The sequence below is a fragment of the Acipenser ruthenus genome, chromosome 10 (assembly GCF_902713425.1).
Source record: "Acipenser ruthenus chromosome 10, fAciRut3.2 maternal haplotype, whole genome shotgun sequence".
Lineage (NCBI taxonomy): Eukaryota > Metazoa > Chordata > Actinopteri > Acipenseriformes > Acipenseridae > Acipenser > Acipenser ruthenus.
Genome location: NC_081198.1, coordinates 14,799,642 through 14,816,337, shown reverse-complemented (window position 1 = coordinate 14,816,337; position 16,696 = coordinate 14,799,642). Strand labels below are relative to the sequence as shown.

The window sequence follows — 16,696 nt, the reverse complement described above, 5'->3', positions numbered from 1 at the left end:
TACTTAAAAGTCTCCAGCATCTCATGTGCTCCAGAGTGGCGCATCCAGTAAAAGCACTTGTGTAGAGTGCAGGATGTGCCCTATAGTCTGGACGTCACCGGTTCGAGTCCAGGCTATTCTTTTGCCGACATTGGACGGGAGCTCCCAGGGGGCGGCACTCGGCCAATTGTGTGCCGCTCCCGTCCTCTGTCAGCAGGGGGAGGGAGGGTTAGGTCGGCCAGAGTGTCCTCGTCTCACCGCGCACCAGTGACCCCTGTGGTCTGGCTGGGCGCCTGTAAGCTGCCCAGGGCTGCGTTGTCCTCCAACGATTTACTGACAGTATGCATTAGTTACTGTACAGTAGTTTATAAGGGTTCAGTGTGCACTGCAGGAATAGGAAACGTGTGATTCCAGACAAATGCAGTCTTTTAATTTAGCCATGCTGTTCCACTAAAATATGTTTTAATACAATTTAAAAGACAGACCGGTATTTTTATTAGCAAAGAAGAAGACTGTTTTGAGTTGAAAAGAGCTGTCTTTTAATAAACGAGGTCTCACTTTTGAAACTTGATCTGTGGTAAAACGTAATGTTTTTTGAGAGAACTCATAGTTACTAATAGCTCATTCAGGACATGATAACCGCTATGCATTAGTGTGCACTGATTCCTGCTCCGCACAGCTAGTGAGTTCTGAGACAGAGCAAACTCTTTCGATGAGCAGTGCTGTGAGTTTGCTGCTTTTGTTTAGAAGGGTGTTGAGGGACGGACTTTCCTTTTGGTAAAAGATGTTTTCGGGACAATAATGTTCAAGTGTTCAAGTGTTCAATAAAGTGATGCATTGTTAAATGTACTGTTTCCATTGGCTTTCCAAAACACCAAGTGATATGAATAACACTGTGTTCATTGTGTTGCATTTCTTTTTGCCTTGCTATGTATTTTGGTTCACTACAGATACCGTACAGTGGTAGATGGTGAAATGTGCCATATTGAAATGAATAAAGTAGAGACCATATTGTAAAGTGTTTATTTACTTATATTAAATAACATGACAAATATTGCTCTAAATCCCAGCTCTTTTTGAAGAGAACGATTCCTGCTATTGATGCCATATAAGTGGATTATGGGTAAAATGTGCCTTGCAACCGTCATGTGAATGGCCCGGCAGCACATTACATCAATTTATAAGAACAACATCGCTGAAAATTGTATTCCCCGATAACTTGCATTATTGTCCCAACAAGGACGCTCACTGACAGGAAGGTTGTCAGTTAATGAAGAGGCCTTGCTTCCTGGAATATGTTGCCTGCCAGCTTTTTATTAAATCCTCTGCCAACCTCAGCCCTTTTAAATATAAATTGATTAATTTACTCCAGCACTCCTTGCATGAGAGTTTAATTGCTCTTGTAATTTACAATCCATCCACCTTATGATGTTTCTCTCTGGAACACTGCCACCTGCAAATTATCCACTAGGGCATAATGTAAAGGGAGTGGCTTATCTGAACCAACGATTTGTAGACATGAAGTCAAATGGAAATGTGTAAAACATCTTAAAATGGTTTCTGGGCACCACCTGTAATGGAACTGTATTGTGAGAAACCTAGAATACAGCTTAGTACCAAATTAACAGCAAAACATTTAGAATGAATGGTTATAACCCTGAAAATATGAAGTCGCTGTAGTTTCCAAATAGTTTGTGAGATAGGCTTTGACGCTGTAGTGGTGGCAGTTTGTAAAATGGTAAATGTAAAACAAAACTTCTTAAAATAAAATGTGAATGTACCACTTGGGAACTGAACTAAAACATGTGTTTTACTGTGTTGTTTTTAACTCACTCGCTAGAGTAATCAAAGCTGCAGTTAAATCTTTTCTTTATCACTACACTACTATGTAAATTCCTGTAGACACAGCAGGACAAGGAATAGCTGCAGGCTTTCCTCAGGTCAGGGCTTGTTCAGTCGTTCCTGACTACAAACAAGACCCTCAGGATTTAAAGTCTTTTATCAAGCGTTTCAGCGAACACTATCAACTCTACTAATCAAGGCAACAAGCCCAGCGACAGACATCCCTTAACTGATCAGCCACACATCTACAAATCAACAACAAACATTTCTGCAAAGAATTGCAACAAAGCAAAGGCAATAGATTTTAAAACACGCAGCGTTTGAAAATATACTTTAGACACTTGTGTTACCAAAATAAGCAAGTGATGCTTCACGACTTTACAGTGAATGGTGCCTCTGACATTCTTTGAGAACTGAACAAGAAACTGGAAGACAACAGACCTTGGATATATGGATAGTTACCTTTATTAAATGAGGTTAAACTAGAGAAAGGGTCAGCAGATTAGAAACACTGATATACCAGCACGCCCGATAAATCACTTCCATTTACCAGCAGAGGGAGTTGCTAAACAGGTTCAATTCTTAGAACCTTTCAGGGCTTACACTGGGAGTCGTGCAGACTTTATAATGCAGACAGAGCATCAACCTGCAGGCTTGCCAGAGGTGTTAACTTTAGACAGGGGAAAGCTATGCGATGAAACAGAGAATGAGACAGGCTAGGGGGGTTGAGAGTTTGGAATCCTATATCTCACCCCCATAGTACATTAGGGATTTTGTTTATGAAACAAATGGTGCCCTATTCACAAAGCTTGAATTTGTGTGTTATTTAAAGGAGTATGTTAATGACATTTTTGTTCACTTTTCTATCAAAATATACGAAAAGTTGAGCAATTACAATACAGTAACAGATTCATGAATAAAAAGCTTTATTCTACACATAAATGAGACATTGAAAAAGTTAAACTGTTTATCATTGAATTGACGACATTTGATGAGTGCCAAACCTCTTTTCATTACTCACAACCAGCTCTTAATAAAGTGTTGGTTAAAGTTTTGTAAATAAGGCAACCGATAAAATGAAATAAGGTGAAAAACATAGCCCTTTTGACCTGGCGCACTTTGACATGGGGTGTTCCTTGACATGCTGTTTCAGCTGGTTCAAAACAATCACCATTAAAAGAAAGACAGCTGTTCAAAATGTTTTCATGGGTGCACGTTTCTTGTATTCCACATTCCAATAAAAATATTAGGTTTCTGATAACTTGGTTTCCTTTCTACAAAATTACGCATTTGTAAAACACAATTCTAAGTGATTCAACACCTGTTACTACATTACAACATATTTCTTAAAATGGAACTTGTTGAAAACATCAAGCAGGTTTCAGGGGATGGGAACTTGTTTTCTTCCAACTGGAAAATGCATTGTTAACAAACATGTCTGAATACTGATAGAATATGTCAAATGAAACATGTTTGTGGGATGTCGCAGGTTGGCACAGCATGGGAAATGGTAACTCCTGACACAGCCTGTACATGTTTTTGCTTAACTACTGGGAGTGATACCTACCCGCAGTACCCCCTTTAAGACCCCTGTGGATACTTTATCGTCAGGTTACAGAACTTTAAAAAGCTTCAGTATTTATGTGCTCAATAACCATGTTTAACATTCGGGTGACACCATTTCTATAATTCTCCCTACCTAAAATAACAGATTGTCCAACTCAGGTGGACACCCCTGTATTACAACATATGTTGTGTGATGAATACCAAATATATTTATGTGTAGTTGCTGCAAATATTTAGTCAAGCTCCTTGAAGATTTAACTGTGAGCTCTTCACCACCTTGAGTGGACTGTTAGTTTAGAACATTCTTGGTCAATTAATGAAAATGTATCAGAACTCAGAACAGTTTAAAACAGGAAATTACAATGACTGCAGGCTAAACAATCTCTAGAAAGATTTACATGAATTCAAAACTGTTTTCTAACTGAAATAAAGGAGCATGCCCCAGTTTACAACTGGGAAAGGACACACATTGTATGACCACAGGGTCAAGATAATGTGCAGATAGCATTCATGTGAAAATAAACATTTTCTTTTTTCATAATAAAAGGATCCTGCTTTATATTAATAGGGCAAAACAAGAATGATCTTGGTTTTCCCGCTAATAACTGTATCAGTAGTTTAAGGTTAAGTTGATCTTTCCACCATCTTTCCTTCTACAGTTGCTCACAATCCTCTGCGTGTGGCAGGGTTTCCTTTTTAATTACATTAAAAAATTACAGTTAAGTTGCCAATTGCAGTGGGAATTATTATTTTGTGCTGTTGTAACAATTACATGAACTATCAAGACAGAGTCAAGGAGTTTGTGGTTTTAACTTGCCAATTGCACCATTTTTTCTTTTTTTTTTTAAGAAAACTAAAACTGCTGATGTTGCATCACAAGTAAATGTAGGCCCACTTTGAGTAGTATTTAAATAATGAAAGCCAATTGCATTTTGGAGTAAAGGCCTTGATTATTGCTGATAATTTGACCTTGAAATTTATCATTTATTTGTCAAGTTTTAGTTTTTATTATTGGTACATTTCAGAAGTCACTGTTTGGAAACGGAGATACCCAGGAGGTCTGACAAAAGGCTTATAAAGTCTGTCAGCATCATTTTATGCGGTCTGGGTTCCACAAAGCCCATGACTTACAGTGGAGTCATTATCCAAGAGAGACAAGCCTTCTGAACTGATCTGAAAACAGTGTGTGAGCAGCAGCTTTCACATTCTCTTACTCAGTTTTTAAACCTTTACCTTGAAGCGTGTACTGAGGTTTGAATTGTTTTTATGCAACTGCTGCTTTCCCTCTACCCAGAGAAAAGGTAAACTTCAGAACGGGGTGTTAGATATCAGCAGCTGTTATTAAATGCAGCATAAATCACCCAAAGAGAGAGGCTGACCCCAGCACAGCAGCATCACACGCTCCGGTGAACCAACCTCAATGGAGCGTCCAATAGAAGAGATAGATAACCACTGAAACAACATTTTGACAACCCAGACGGGAGAAGAGATCACATAATAGTGTGAATTTCCCAACCATTTTGTGACAAAAATACCAAGGCTAGGGATTATTATTGAACTTTTCAAATCAGCAGGCACAAATCCATAGCAACACTGTCGGGAGCCTTGCTGTTTATGCAGCTGTGACCAATGTTGTTAGGGTGGTAAAGATACGAGACAGGGGGAGCTTGTATTCGACTGTAATTCACATTTAGTCAACATTCAAGAAGAATTTGGTGGGCTATATTATTACTGGGTTTCAGTTTATAGGAAATGACATAATAAAGATGACAATAAGGCATTTGTTTCGGTCCCAACTGGATTGAAAAACCAAAACATAAAATGTGACACTGTGCCTTTGATAATGCTGGTCTATAGCTCTTTTCTGTACTGCTTAACATGGATAATTCAGATTTCTAAATGGCGTACACACAAAAAAAATCTCTTGCTTTTTCACCTTACATGTTCATTTTTCTTCACAAAAACAAGGTTGAAGCCAGGCTGTCAGGCCAATGTTCAAGTACAATGATACAGAAAACAGCTGTAGACCTGCATTCAATTATTATTTTATAAGAATGGATATTGTCTGCTATCGACAACTATAAAAGGCATTATACTGTAATTAAGGTATTGCAATATCCAAAAAGCTAGTCAGAAAATCCAAATGAGTGAGATTTGAAAACAATAAATAAAATTGGAGCGAGATTTGTGAATACTCCATGTATGGTGGGTCTCATGTCTGCGTCAATGCACATAACCCAAACACTGTAAGCAGGTATGCCTAGTAAGTGAGCTCTATTAACTAAGCACTGACAGCTTGGCCACCTTATTAGCACTCCCTCCTCATATCATGCTTATGTTCTCCCTGTGTTAATTGCTTGTACATTTCTGACCTATATGTAAAGATATCCTTGAAAGTAAATCATATGCAAACCACTACAGTTTTACATCATAGTCCTTATTGTAGAAACAAAAAGAGATCTCTGTTTTTATTTATAAAAACACTCAGTATTTCAGCAACAAAAGCATAACCCATAACTGGTTATAGGGCTGTAGTTACACGCTACACCAAATCACCTGTTTCAAATTGGGTGCTTTATCATGTAAACAGATGATGTGACTATATGGTGTCAGCAGTTCACAATAAAAATGTTTTTAGTGACGATGAACTTTAATTTGCTCTGAGACACAGTGTTTCACTCAAGGGGCAATGTTCTTTCATTAGATAAGGCAGAAGACACTCTGAGATAAAACTTCAAGTCCTGTCCTTGATATAGGGTCTCGAGTATTCAATGAACTCCTATTCTTTTGAAAAGAGCAAAAAAATACAAGTTTAATGTTACAAAATGAGAAACAAACAACTTGAGATTGTGCAAGTCCTTGAATTATATTGCTTAGTTGTTTATTTGGTCCTGGTTTTGTAAACTTAACAGGGGTTTTCCTTTCCAAAAATAAGAGGTAAATAAAGACTGGAGTAAATGCTTTTAAAATAAGCCTTTAGTTTCTTAAAGTTTTACCTCAACAAAACTGATCAAATAAAAATAATTGAGTACACACAACAACTGTTATGGTACTATTGTTATAGTGCTACTATAATTCTAATGCTATTTTTAATTAACACAGCATTGCCAACATCCCCTTTTTAAATATATAGCACAAAAAATGTGTTCCTATTAATCTTTTTCAGGCAAAAAATTATATATATATATATATATATATATATATATATATATATATATATATATATATATATATAGTAAGATAGCAGGGAGGGGGTTAATATCCTCCTGGCATAAAACGTGTGCGTAGGCACATTTGGCTTAATTGTTTGATTTATTTTATTGTTAATTATCCCCTGCACCTGGTGGTAATTGTAAATTAGAACCAGGTGCAGGGTATTTAAGAGAAGCACTCCGTCTCCTCGAGGATGCTGTGTGAAGAGCCCGACTGTATGTCGTATACTGTGATAAGGTACGGTGCAAAAGTTAAACCTGTGTTTGGTTTACGTGTGTTTGTTTAAAAAAGTGTTGGTATGTTTTGTAAGTCAGGTAAACAGCTTAGCTGTCCTGCATGTTTGTCAGGGACCTACAAAAGTGTTTAGATATTGTTTATTTTGGTTTTTGTTTGTTTTGTTTATTAAAAATAGTGCGTCACCGCTTTGAAAATCCATTTCTGTGTCCTGTGTCGGTGTTTTTAAAGCGGCAACGAACCGTGAGTGGTGCAAGTTCTATTACTATATATATATATATATATATATATATATATATATATATATATTGTATATATAATCACCACTCTCTTGACCCAGTGTTGAGAAGACTAACTTAAAGGTCAAGTTTGGATAGCCCATTCCTATTCCCCATTACATTACATTCCAATGACTATGAGTAGCATGTTACAAGTTCACTGCATTGACTGCAGATTTGTGAAGAGCGGTGTGTCTGAAACATAAAAGAAAATCTATTCCTTGAACTTGCATCCAAATAGGGCCGCATGATGTAAGCCAAATCAATTGGGCTACAGGCTTTACAGAACACCCTTGAGATATTCTTCAAAGAAGCAGTTCCCTTACATGCTCATCCAATGACCCGCATGTCCTGCCAAGTTTATTTAAGTTTATTAAACATGCCACAGTGATGTGTGACAATACTGCAAGATCAATCTTGCCACTGTAAAAAAAATCTGTTAATTTGAATTCCTTTATTTGTCCAGGTATTAACTATTGAAAACAAATTAACATATTTTACTGTAAAACTCCCCCAGTCTAAAATGGAAGACACATTATTCCCGAAGCTTGAGCTATGAGTTGCTTGGAGAATGTGGTCTGTTTTGATAGAGTAAATAGTTTTGTATGCATCTAACTTTTGTAAGCGAAACCAACAATTTGTGAATTGAGGTGGGGGGAGGCATGTATCAAACCTCCAGACTGTAAGAATATGGTTACAGTCTAGCTATAAATAATGAAGTGGCAGAGTTGATTAAACCAAGAGGTAGCTGTCTAGTTGTATAACTGACCACAGAACAGTCTGTGACTAAAAATATGGATAATCCCTGCAAGTGAAAAGCATGTCTAAAAGGTGCATTCGGAAACACCACTGGCATCTCAGTTTCTCTAGTTACCTCGATTTCAAATTCACTCTAGTTACCTTGGATTCAAACTCACTCTAGTTACCTCGGATTCAAATTCACTCTAGTTACCTCGGTTTCAAATTCACTCTAGTTACCTCGGTTTCAAATTCACTCTAGTTACCTCGGTTTCAAATTCACTATAGTTACCTTGGTTTCAAGGCTGGAGTAGATGAAGCTTGCCTTTGGCTGCTATAGGCTTCAGGTGGGCACCTGTAGGCCTCAGAATAAAACCCAGCTGTCCTGTTCTTATTTCTCGGGATTGCTCTGATTTCTCATCTGTTCATCATATTCTGAGCTCTGTGCGTGTTTGAAAAGCATAGCTGACTGTCCTCTTCAGTGTCAAGCACAAAGTGATTGATAAAACCCCCTTCTAGTCTGGAAACCACAGTATAATCTCATGTCACACAGAGTTGCATTGTGTTGTTATGGCAACTCAAGTTTTGCCAACACTAAACATAGTTCAAGATTTGTTTTTATACGATTAGCAATATGCTGTAACTCTGTTAAGATACAGAACACTGTTTAGTTTAGTATCCACAGGGTGGGTTTGTAAATAGAAGGAACAATAACATTCAAATTCCAAGTGAATACCTGAATACAATGTGCCATTGAGACAAACCATCATCAAGCCAGTAAGTCATTGCTATTAAACATGTACCATTGCAGAGGAGAGGGGAACTGCTAGTGAAATCACCACAGACAACAGTTATGTTCCAGGTTTATTCTGGCATCATCTGCAGGCTGCAGGGAACTTTTGATCAAATGTGAAGGATAAAAATCAAGCCAACTGCAATGAGATCCCAGTGCTAACTCATCCAAACTGATCATATCTGGTTACCTGCTTGCCATGCCAGCCACTTCAACTGTTTATTTCAGATGAGTGCCTGGGGTTGAGTCACAATGAAACAAGCTTCACAAGGGAAGTGCAGACAGACAGATTGAACAGAGGAGGCTGTATTTCTGAGCTGTACTACGACTGTAGAGAACAGAACCACCACTGACTTGCCGTTTATGAAGAGAGAATTTTGGCAGACATTAAATTGTGAACCGCAAAAAAACGTGTTCCATATTCTGATCGAATAGTTAGCTATAGGTACAGAAGCTATAGGTTTCTGAAAAAACGTAGCTGACTGGTGGGCGAGTTGCTGTTATAATTTGAAGGGAAATTGGTATTTTCATTCATAAATTACATCTTAAATGTGTGGGTTTTTTTGTACATTAAAAGTTTGAAACACGTTTTATTCTTATCCTTTGGAACACATTTATCCCGGAGTGAAAAACAGAATAGATGAAAAGAGGAACCTGTTTTCCTCTTTCCAATTTGCTTATCAACTTTTAACTCATCAACAACCGATTCTGATTCTATAATTTCTCTACTTTTAAATGTCGTCCGCAGTGCTTGCTAAAATGAGTTTCCTCATAGATTCCAATACTAAAAAAAAGAACAATTCTGAACACAAAGTTAATGTACGTTTCCTGTTTATATGACTAACCTAATGCAATGTTACCAGATGAGTGTGACCGAATACCCTGGTTCTAGCTTTACTATTCTCACCTACCTATAGTGTAAATATTAATTACCTGAAACACATCCTCGCATCTTCGAATGGGTGCTCCTTAATCACGGCATGAAGCAGTGGGGACTTCGGGGGCCTGGCCCTGGAGTGCGGCAGCGTGCCCATGTGGCTGTACATGTCATAGGACCGGACGGGGGCTGCGCCCTTCTTTTTCCTGGGCAGGGTGCCGTGGATGGAAACCTCCTGGTAGGCATTGGCACGTGGCTCTGCCGTGGCGGCTCTGCTGCTCAGGAGGTCCATGGAAGAAGCCAGCGAGCACTGCCGGCTCCTGTGCATGTTCCTGGGGAGGCTGGCGAACTTCCCTTCAGCCATCATCTTCAGATCTGAAAGATGGAAAATAGCAGAGTGCAGGTATTACTAGTGTGCCAGCCAGCCAACATTAACAAACCTAACTTATCACTAACTTAACATTCCTGAAATATTCCCACTAAAACTGAGGGGGGTAAAAAAAAAAAAAAAAAACAAGGATACAAGTATTGCGAGCAAACAGCAGGACTCAGGAAAATAGATTACTATATATCTAGTATTAAAGTATTAAATAAAGTACCAAAAGGGTAAGACCATTTTAAGACTGCCATTTCAGCATTTTAAAATGAGGGTTGCTACAGAGGGAACATTTAATTAGCATTTTAGATTATGACTGCATTGCTGGGTTTTGCATACATTTCATAATTACAAAGTGACCGGCTCTGAATTCAGGCTAGTCAGCATCATCACAGAAGAGGAGGACACCATGGGTCTCCAAAGCAAGATTTACAATGTGCCTCCCTTGACTCGCAGCCATTTTAAATATGAAGGTCAAGTGAGCAGTGCAGTAAATTACAAGCCAAGTCAGGTACTGCTGCACAGGGGGCTGCACGTTTCAAAAATAACACCATGGTATGAACTTGTACAAGCTGACAGGAATCTGGGTGACCCTGGTGGGCTAACCACCTGTGCTCACAAAACAGGAACCGCATACTCTTCAGCACTAACTGTCCACAATTATACTCCTGCTGCTGCGCCTCACACAGCCTGGTTGACAGAATGTTAAATGTCAGGGCAGGTGCTAGTTAGCTGTAGGTATTGTATTTAATACACTCTCTTTATCAGCCTAAAACACTGCCAAGCATCTGTGAAAGATGGAGCCGTTTACACTTTTAAAGAGGGGTCAGCAATAGCATTGTTATATGATCAAAGTGTACTGTATACAAAAAGCGCTCACAGAGAAAGCCGACAACCGTGGTAAGTACATTAGATACAGTAGCATGCCTTTAACTTTTAGTTTTTCATATGTTCTCCATCATTATATTTCAAGCACAGCAGTGGGCAGATTATTAGATTCAGTGCAGAACACAAAGAACTGAGCAATGGGTTTGGGGCTAGTCTGCAGCTGCTTTTACCCATCTAAGCCAGCAGGTGTCACTGGAGAGCAGTGTAACCTCTGTAACAAAGAATCAAAAAGGTGCTGGGAGTTACAACTAAAACAACAAAACCATCACTGGGGCCATGTACATGCAATGTGTGCTAGTGGTTCAAGGATCTGCTGGGTACAAATCACTTGACCTCTTGGTGCCTAAATCCTTAAATCTAAATCCACTGAACAAGCCACCACTGACTACTGAAATGTCCAGTATAACTACGCTCCATTTTATGTTCAAATCTATACACCCTTGGTGTCAGTTTACTATATTCTTCCACAGTTTAGACTCTAGTTTATTTATACCCCCTCCTTTCAAAAAGGTAGCTGTAGGAACGAAAGCCTCCTCCCTCCTTGAAACATGCTTGCCACTACGCTAATATTTGCAGCAGTAGGTGGTAATATTTGACACCCTTGAGCTCTTTGTTAGAAGCAAAAGAGAAAACTAAATGTAAAAGTTTAAAATGTGTTTACCTAGAACAAACAGACTTCCTATTTAAAGTATTTTTTAAACCGTTTTCGTAATTTACCATTTTGAATATGTTGCACTGTATGTAGTAAGTCAACACCTTTTGCTACAGTGTTTGGCATAATGATTTAAAGAGCCCCCACACAAACTGCAGCTGCTGTTAACAGTAGAGGAATGCTATTAACTAATTAACCTCCACCGGGACCAGCTTGAATTGGTGAAACAGAAGGGGTTAATCCTGTATTGTTCTGGTTAATCAAAACAGCTCCTCCAGCCTTAGTCTCCAGCTGAGACAATCTGTGCTGCTTCACTGGTCTCTCCAATTGACTCCTAATACCAGATGCACTTACACAGCTTAGTGACATCATCCTTTCCAGAGGGCCATGCAGCACCGTCCTGGCTGTTATGTAATGTAAGCTGAGATTTATATTGAAAGTGTACCTCCAAAGAAATCAATACCAAATTCCTGCTGGAAATGTTTGCCCACTGTTATTTAACAGTAATTAAATAATAAATAAATACAAATAAAAACTGGTGTTGGGGCATGTTGATAATAAATTGTAGATACATACAGTGTATAAGGTCACTATTTCACGGTTATCAATTTATTTTTGTGTAAGTCAAAAAAAAGGAGCACTTAATAGCACAATGTAATTTTTATCCAAGCAGAAACGTTTGAAAATCCTTCAGAAATCAAGTGATGTAAACTATTAGACCTGTCCAAGATTAGCTAGAATTATAAAATACAATTATTTCTGACTTTGTATTGTCAGCTTTACATAAAACCTATGACAATCAAAGCCTTTCATAAGCTACATTAGAGGTACTGTAATAGATGCTATACTGAACATTTTAAGGCCCGTGTTTGAACAGGAAACCACCTGTAACCACATGGAGCCTTTGTTTTGAACTATAGGGAGGTGGTCTAAATTCTGATCCAAAGAAGAGTTGTTAATCCATAACTCCTATACAGTGAACTGATATGAAGTGAAGCGGCCAAACAGTGCCAGCAGTGTAGATAAGATGGCAAAGGCAGTGTGGGGAAGAATGCATTTATCCTATACCTTGAAAAACACAAAGGTTTATGCTGTTTACTGCTCGCAATTTTTAAATCACAATGACCAAATGCCTAGTGACATTAAAAGTACTAAACCTTCTCCTCATTTCAAACACAGCAATTGTTATAACCCAGGACTCCACCCCCCACCCCCACAAACATCCATGGGAATCTTGAATAATGCAATCCTGTTTCATTACTGACCACTTGCACTTTCCTTCCAGACAAGTGACAAGCATAGGGTTAACAGGAAAAAAGTTCTACTATTGCAGCTAATGAGATCATTTGCAGAGGTGCAGATGCATTATGCATGCAAAATCCATGTCTCACATTCTTAAGCTCTTAGCTCTAGAGAGCATCTGTCTGCACGCTTTGTTTGTGCCAAAATGCAAAGGCATTCTGTGGCGTGAATATCCCTTCTGAGCAAACCGATTGATTAGTCAAATCAGAAAAACTAGCGTTTAAATGATGATGGGTTAAAATGACAGAAACTGTAACACTGGACACTGTGAAAAACTCATTTTAAACATATCAAAGGTTGCAAACCTGCAAATCGTTATTTCTCTGCTTTCTTGGGGGGCTGCTTATAATTTGCAGCAGAAGAAGTGGTGGGTAGCTGGCTGTAATATCCTGAGTGGTTAAACTGATACTTGAAAGCTCTCAATTTAATTGACTTCAACGGGGTTTGCCCTAATTGCAGTTGTTAACAGGAAACGTAACTGGAAGAAATCCACAGATAAACCAGCAAAAAATGTGAAGAGGAAAGAAAAGTGAGGCAGCTTGAGCCAAATGTGATTGTGTGGGTCCCACACACTGAGACAGCCTTTCATTCTCCAGATCCTAACTCACATGACAGCCCTCATTTTGGGGGCTTTTCTTTGTTAAGCCGGGGTAATGAAGTCTTGCAAAGTTTGCCTCCACAAACTGTTTTGCTTCCAGCAGTGCTCCTTTCAGCCAGTTTCTGAGGGGACCGAGTGCTGCTTGGCATGTTAATCAGGGGGTGAAACTTATTAAACTCTGGAGCTCACAGCGAAGCAGAAGAAATCAGTCAAACTCTGTCACATTCCCCCCCGGACACACACACACACACTGTGTTTGTTTTTCTACAGTTATGATGAAATACATAGGGAACATTACTTTTGATTTGTGGTTAGTTGAGATCAGTTTAATTCAATTTGAGCTACACTATCATTCCCATGCTTGCTGCTCCCTCAAAAGATGATTCAAAAGGCATATTCTTTGCACCCATTTGGTTAATTCTAACAGTTATTCAGCATGAAATGAACCTGTATCATAGGAGCATCTAGTACTGATACATTTATAAAGAGTGTGTGTGTGCGTGTATATATATATATATAGACACACACACACACATACTAAGACTTTTAATATTGAAAATGAATTCAGAGCATGTGGATGTTCCAGAATAATTCCAGAATAATTATTTACTCAGGTTTGTAATTATAAGCCACTGTTAACTGAACCAATTAACAAATCTGTTCTTTCTCTCGCTGCTTCAAACAACTACCGGTACCATACTTCTTCCACACCTCATAATACCTTAAACAATTCACAACAAAGCACTACAGATATAGAACGCATTGCAGGCTTACCGATATATCTCAGTTGAACTCTTTTGACATGAGCGAAGGCTTCTGTTCCTTTAAAATAATGCGACCCAAAAACCAAACCTTGCTTTTCAAGGCTCCCTGCCAGACTCCTGAACTTTTAACTCTGTTCCCTGGTTCGTGAACTCCAGTAATCCCGAGTACCAGCTCCAGCTCTCCAATAGTGTACTGCACTGCCCTGTGCTGTGCTGCTCAGTGCTCTTACCCCACACCACACACACCTCTGCTGAGCCATACAGCTCCCCAGTGATGATTTACTACTTACCAGCCCCACCCACTCTCTGACTGAGGGCTAACCAGTCAGACCCTCACAACCCCCACCCAATATGAATGCTTGGATCACAAACCCGCAGAATGCTGTGGTATATCCTGGTTAATGCACAGATGGGATTTTACCAACAAATCATCTGTACATGAGAGTATATTTGAAGTGTGAATTGCAACTCTTTCCCCTAATGGAATGATTAGATGCAGATATAGTTTTTTTTTTTAATTAATTAAACTCATAAGATTTACACTAGTTATAAAAACAAACTTAGTAAACATTTCGCGATTCTCAACATGTTTAAATATATGTTTTTATAATGCTTTCAAGTCTTGTAGTTAACCATTTGGGCAGCAGTGTGGAGTAGTGGTTAGGGCTCTTGACTCTTGACCGGAGGGTTGTGGGTTCAATCCCCAGTGGGGGACACTGCTGTTGTACCCTTGAGCAAGGTACTTTACCTAGATTGCTCCAGTAAAAAAAAAAACCAACTGTATAAATGGGTAATTGTATGTAAAAATAATGTGATATCTGTATAATGTGAAATAATGTATAATGTGATATCTTGTAACAATTGTAAATCGTCCTGGATAAGGGCGTCTGCTAAGAAATAAATAATAATAATTAACTAATTGGCTTATTTTGCTGATGAGTTTAATAGAAGTGGGCTCTGTTCACAAATATTTAATTAAATATACTTTGATAAAACATGAAGCCTTTCTAGACCACTGCTCTTTAACAATAGTCTTGAAAAGGTCCATGAACATCAGACTAGATGTAATTCATCAAAACCTTTATCATTATTTATCATTTTTTAAGTATGCAACATAGGGTGAAAGCTTAACACTAAAAGGGAACAGAAACTTCCTTCTGATAGAAGCAATAAAAGATAAAGGCTTATCACGGAAACGTTTGTCTAATTTTTTTAGCAACATCAATTTAAATATGACTATATCTGCTTACTGATCGGCTGTGGGTGAGCTTGGTGACAACCTGTATCAACACAGGTGTTTCATGCAGTAAAAAATAAAAGGCAACGATAGTTAAAGTAGTGAACTGTGATGAACTATTATTCTCGTTGTGTCCTCAGCTAGAACACTGGACTATTGCCTCAACACTAAACACATTTGCCTCTATATTTATCAAAAGAAACTCCAGGTGCAGTTTGTACTATTTTGAGGATGGAAAAACACTAGTAATGCTACAGAACTAGTCCTCAAACGAACCTTCTGAGGGTTCTCACTTGTGTTGTGAGCAGTTTTATTGGCCACATATTATTTTTAACGACTTTGTTTATTAACTGTTACTTAACATAATAACAATATACAGTTAGTTTATAAAAAGTTTGTTCTAAAAAGATGTTTCCTAAGCAATGTTTTGATAGCGAGATCAGGTTATATATTCAATCATATATTTGTCTTCAAATGTCCTACTTTTAGTACTGGGTACTGATAAAACTGGACATTTTTAGAAATCATGGATACACTTTAAAATGCATTAACTGTATTGTAACTAGAGTGTTTAAATAATATATATATATATATATATATATATATATATATATATATATCTATATATATATATATATATATATATATATATATATATATGAATAGATAGATACTATTATGTACTAACACAAAAATTATATGACCAGCAAAAAAACCCTTGTAAATACATTGCTGCTAATGTTTGGAGTTCTATCCTAATAATGACAGAATTGTGTGCAAAGTGGTAAACGATATATAGTTAATGTATCTATATTTTGAAGCGCATCCAAAATAGTTAAACCTCTCCTATACTGTGGGAAAACACAACATATGTCAATTGTTGGTAATCATTGGCAATTAATGGAAAAAAAGTCGTTGGTGTAAAAACAATGAACAGGGCCATGGTGTTTTCTTACCATGGTGACCAATGTTTCCACTAAGGCACAAAAATAACTGCTGATCTACAAGTACTAGAATTATTGAATCTCAGTTACAATATCACGTTAGCCATCCTCCCCATCTTTTGCACATGAAGTAACTGTGAATGAGCCAACTTATCATCACGTCAACTCTTCTTGTTATTAAACAGGCTGACCCACACATTGAATCTTATCAGAACGGCCCCAGGACGGCACCTGCAGATTAATGGGGCAGCCAGCCTGCTGCGATGAGTCAAAAGTGCAATAGAAAGTCAAGCAGGGACCTGACCAGTATGTTTCTCACCTTATTTAAAGCGTTGGTTTAGATTTCAGGTCCCAGCCATAAAAGTGTAATAAAACATAAGAAAGTTGATGAACAAGGGGAAGCCATTCTGGCCGT

At 38.2% G+C, this 16,696-nt stretch overlaps 1 protein-coding gene across 3 annotated transcripts in view; it reads right to left on the bottom strand.

Moving 5' to 3' along the window:
- The window catches only part of LOC117400231 (breast cancer anti-estrogen resistance protein 3 homolog), an 85,944-nt gene that overhangs the window by 34,535 nt on the left and 34,713 nt on the right, over positions 1 to 16,696 (bottom strand). For 2 of the 3 annotated variants that reach the window (XM_033999860.3, XM_033999851.3), the window contains exon 4: positions 9,577 to 9,895. In XM_033999860.3, the coding sequence (XP_033855751.1) occupies positions 9,577 to 9,895 (319 nt within the window). Of the gene's footprint in view, positions 1 to 9,576; positions 9,896 to 14,110; positions 14,368 to 16,696 lie in introns of those variants that run through there. The other variant, XM_033999869.3, reaches the window with a different exon arrangement.